The sequence below is a fragment of the Trichechus manatus genome, unplaced genomic scaffold (assembly GCF_000243295.1).
Source record: "Trichechus manatus latirostris isolate Lorelei unplaced genomic scaffold, TriManLat1.0 scaffold00038, whole genome shotgun sequence".
NCBI classification, from domain to species: Eukaryota; Metazoa; Chordata; class Mammalia; order Sirenia; family Trichechidae; genus Trichechus; species Trichechus manatus.
Window position 1 is genome coordinate 18,772,549 of NW_004443974.1, and position 5,056 is coordinate 18,777,604.

The window sequence follows — 5,056 nt, forward strand, 5'->3', positions numbered from 1 at the left end:
CTCAGTGTAATAGAGATGGAAGAGCTCAGGCTTTGGGGTTGGAAAGACCTAGTTTGAATCCTGGCTTCTCTACTCACCATCTGTGCGGCCCTGGGCTCGTTATTAAATGTCCAGCTCCAGGGTGGTTGTGAGAATAGCTGAGAAAAGAGTGTAAAATGCCTGGCGCCTAGCAGATGTTCAACAGATCTTACCTCAGGCCTCCCAGAAGGGCCCCTAGCTGGCCTCCCTCTGCCAGGGCATCCTTCTCCTACCCCCACCCCCCATTGCCCACTTAGCTGGTGCCCACTCACGCTAGAGACCCTTGTGAGCCGGGGTGGGGTGGGGCGGGGTGGGGGGGAGGGGGTGGGGGTGTGTAGTTGATTTTTAGAGTGCTGTAGTACGGCTGCCATTTGAGATTGATCCTATGGGGAAAATTTGTGGGTGGCCTCCTGAGGACATTCCAATCACCACATTATCCACGTAAGAGAAATGCATGAAATGGCAAAAATGTAATCATGCTCCTTTCTAAGGATGAATTAAAGTGCCAAGCAGAACCTGACTCACTATTGATCAAAAACACAAAAATCATTCTATTTCCTTTGGATTCCCTGCTTATCTTTTCCCCTCTGCTTTCAGGTATTTTCCTCTTTGGTTTTTTATATTTTGATGCCATTGAAAGAAAGTGTTAGACAAATTCCTAGCTCACTGAAATGTTTACATCATTGATATCGTTAATAATAATGACTAACATTTATTAGGAGTCACTATGTGCTAGGTTCTCAGCTAAGACCTTTATAGACCCAACTCTTCAAAGCTTCTCAGTTTATTGGTGCTCTCAATCTCAGTAATTTTTTTTTCCTCGTGCCCCTACACCAAAAGAAATACCTAACAGTTTCATTTATTAAGTAGTCATGTCCAAACAAGTTAATAAGTATTTATGTCCTAACAACTTAGTAGCCATTTAAAAAATAATACTCTTAAATTAAAAGAAAAATGTACTTTTATTTAATTCTTAAATAACCACAATAATTTGTTAATAGGATGTATATACCTGTTGGGCACGACACAGCTTCTCAAACCTTGGAATCAGACTGGACACTATACCTTCATTTCATATCCCACATTGATTTTCATTGATATGCATACTCTATCACAGTAATTACCAAAAAACCCAGCTCTGTAAGATATGTCATCACAAGGAAGGTAGGCCAATCTAATGTTGAAACTGTGAATTACCTCAAGCTAGTAGTCTACACAGTATCTGCCAGAGGTTGAGTACTGCTGTGTTTCCCTTGAAATTTTAAAATATTCTACATCACCCCTATGAGTTCACTCAGGCACCCCAGGTTGCTTCAGAGCACAGTTTGGGAGCCAAGGACATACATTATTTTATTTAGTCCTACTTTTACTGTATTTAAGGAGCCCTGGTGGTGCAGTGGAGGCCCTGGTGGCACAGTGGTTAAGTGTTTTGGCTACTAACCTAAAGGTCAGCAGTTCGAATCCACCAGCCGCTCCTTGGAAACCCTATGGGGAAGTTCTACTGTGTCCTCTAGGGTCGCTACAAGTTGGAAGTTACTCGACAGCAATGGGGGGAGGGAAACGGGGGTGATGCAGTGGTTAAGCACTTGGCTGCTAACCCAAAAGTCGGTGGTTCAAACTCGCCAGCTGCTCTGCGAGAGAAAGATGTGGCAGTCTGCTTCCGTAAAGATTCCGGCCCAGAAAACTCTGTGGGGCAGCTCTACTCTGTAATATAGGGTTGCTATGAGTCACAGTCAACTCAACAGCAATGAGTTTATTGTATTTATTCTGTAAATAAACAAGTATTTGTTCAGCAGCTACTACATGATGCATTTGGTTGGTCCTTGGATACAAAGATAAGTCAGATGGATCAAATGGTCAATGTCGCAAAGGAAGAGATCCTACTAAGTATCTATAATACAAGAAGGAAGTCATAGTGCCATAAAATCGTTATCACTAAAGTATTAAAGGAATTTGGAGGAGACAGTAGTAGGGAATCAAGTGCTTGGCTCTACCACAGACTATTCAGAATATAATTCCTTCAGGTAACTTGTCTATTACACTTTCTATTGCAGACATGTTGTCCAGAAAACCAAAATGCTTAGCTTTACTCACCTGTCCTCCTATGTAAGTGTGCTAGGACATTTTTCCCTCTTTCTACCATTTATTTGGATTCTTGTTTAGGGTTGTATCCTTATGATTTTTATTAAAGTTATTTTGCCACATGTCTGCCACTAAAGCTTCTTCAAGTCATTAATTTCAAGATAGTTTCATATGCTTAATAATTGCCCAGTTTGTATTCTTTTATTTAATTTAAACCATCAACTAGTCCAATGAGGAGTCATTTACTCCTAAAATAAGTAGAGTAAATACGTCTTCTGGACAATTTTTATTACCCACAGACCTCCCTACAGTATTCAGTGGTTCACTAACCATTGTTGGGGAGAACTTAGAGCTAGGAAGGTAATCTTTTCTTCCTAGAAACTGAGTATTATTGTCTGAACCTAAAGTCAAGACTGATTTCCTCTTCTCCCTGGGCTTTATCTTTGATATTACCATATTTAACATGATGAGTCAACCACTGTCTGATAAATTTAATTATTATACTTTGCTATTCATATATGAGTATCATCAATCATATTAAATTCCTCCATCTAGTACCAGTATTAGGGAAGATTTATCAGGAGCCTAAGGAAACTTAGAGTCCCTGGGTGGTGCAAGCACTTAAGTACTCACTGCTAACTAAAAGGCTGGAAGTTCCAGTCTATCCAGAGGTACCTCAGAAGAAAGGTCTGGTGATCTACTTCTGAAAAAAATCAGCCATTGAAAACCCTATGGAGCAGAGTTCTACTTTGAGACATATGGGTCACCATGAGTTAGAATCAACTCCACTGCAACTGGTTTGTTTTTGTTTTCAAGGAAACTTAAGCTTCTGGGCCCCTCACACTCACAGGCACTACGAGTGCTGGAAGATGCTGGGAGTAGAGTGTTCCGGGTTGAGGGGGGAGGTAAATCATGTCAGCCAGCAAGCGCTTCTAGGTAAGCATTTCTGGGAAATTGCCTAATCTCAGAAGGAAGGGACCTCACTTCCCAAAGCTCTAATAATTTGTTGTAAATTTCTTCTTTAATCCTAAATTAATATTCACTTCTGTACCTAAGCTTGAATTTATAATTTTGTATTCTTTTCCTTAAAGGGAGCCCCAAGAACCATCTAAACTTTCAACCCCACAAATGTTGTATCTGCCCCTAACTGGCACTGTTTTATCAGGATGACTATATTTCTAATTCAGACTTAATTATTTTTCAGATAATTTTTGAAGCCATTCGTGGAGTATCAATAAGAAGTGATATCGCCATTGATGATGTTAAATTTCAGGCAGGACCCTGTGCAGGTGACGATATTATTCCTAATTATATGAGCCTGATTGAAAATGGATTTTGCAAAACAGTCTCGACTATGAGAATGCAAAGTATGTATTTTTCTATAATAAAAATAGAGAAAACTATTATCGTCTATTTGTCTTTCCTAACAGAAATGGAAGATACAACTCAACAATCGTCAGGATATTCTGAGGACTTAAATGAAATTGAGTATTAAGAAATGATCTGAATCGGATTAAGTAAGTAAACAAAAGCTGTACCTCTCTTCAATCAAAATGAAAACAAATGAATACTGGACAGTCTTAACAATTTCATAAGTTATAAAATGACTTGGGAGCACCCTTCTTCATTACTTTTGCAAAAAATACTGACTCAGGGCTTTTTTTTTTTTTTTTTTTTGCATATGACGACTGTTACTAGAAGTACAGGCTGCTGGTTTTGCATAGATCATTCATCTTAATGTTGGTACCAGTTAAAAATACAATTGTACTATATTGTAGTCACTTTAAAGTATGCAAATAAAGGGCACAATCAAAATAACAGGTGCTTACTTAAGTCTGCATTCAGTGAATGTACTGGGAGGAGAATAGCTCTTGTGGGTTTCTTTTTGAATTTCAACTGTCATAAATAATTTTAAAGTAAATAACATGAGATGTCAGTGATATCTGCAGATTGAATGCAGTTTTTCATGATAATAAGTCAGTTTGAGAAAATAAAGTCTTATTTTCTATGGTTTTGCATAGAATGCAAATATTAATGTGTAATATTTTTACCATATGTGATAACAAAGGATCTTTACTGAATGTCCCAGAGTAAGTCAGTATTAATTAATGCTGCATTACAAGGCAATGCTACCTTCCTTTTTTCCCCTTTGAACCACTTTTGAGAGTCACTATGAGCACATGGATAGAAACTGCACTCTTTTTGTAAAGCAAGCTTGAAAAATGTTTATGCACACACATCCAATGATTTTTATAAACATGTTAAACAATTTTGCTGATTTTTATAATAAATGTTTTGGTAAGGTTTAGAGAAATATGAATTCAAGCAGATATCTAAACTGTTGCTTTCTTTTACATGTTTAGAAAATTGTATGTACATTTTTGTGAACCAAACAGCTCTTATGAAATTATAAACTTATCTAATAAAGGAAAATTTGAAATCCTCTTCTCTAGCAATCAACTCATTTCTACATTATTTCTCTTTATGAGAATATCTTCACCACATAACTGAAGATTCTAATTTGAATGTCTACTTTGCCACAATTAAATGCTTCTTAAGCCCTTTTATTGGAGCCCTGGTGTCATAGTGGTTAAGAGCTATGTTGTAAACAAAAGGTCGGCAGTTCAAATCCACCAGCTGCTCCTTGGAAACTCTATGGGACAGTTCTACTCTATCCTATAGGGTCATTATGAGTCAGAATTGACTGGGTGGAAACGGGTTTGGTTGGGGTTTTTTGGTTAAGCCCTTTTATTAGTGACATAAGCACTGTATACAATGACAATTCATTTCTATAGAGTCCTCTATTTCATATAAACAATCTCAATTTTTCCCCAAATATTACCTCATTGGAACGTAAATGCCATAAGGGCAAGGATTCTTGTCTATTTTGTTTACTTTTGTATTACCAGTACCCAGGAGAGTGTCTGGTATTAAGTAGGTGCCCAACAAATACTTA

The 5,056-nt window shown here is 37.8% G+C and overlaps 1 protein-coding gene across 2 annotated transcripts in view; it reads left to right on the forward strand.

Moving 5' to 3' along the window:
- The window catches only part of MAMDC2 (MAM domain containing 2), a 154,084-nt gene extending 149,540 nt beyond the window's left edge, over positions 1–4,544 (forward strand). The window contains exons 13-14 of one of the 2 annotated variants that reach the window (XR_001121482.1): positions 3,305–3,389; positions 3,531–4,540. Coding sequence is in view for 1 of the 2 variants with exons in the window: in XM_004375799.1 (XP_004375856.1) it covers positions 3,305–3,389; positions 3,531–3,595 (150 nt within the window). In the remaining variant the exon portion in view is untranslated. Of the gene's footprint in view, positions 1–3,304; positions 3,390–3,530 lie in introns of both variants that reach the window. The other variant, XM_004375799.1, reaches the window with a different exon arrangement.
- Positions 4,545–5,056: the final 512 nt, after the last annotated feature.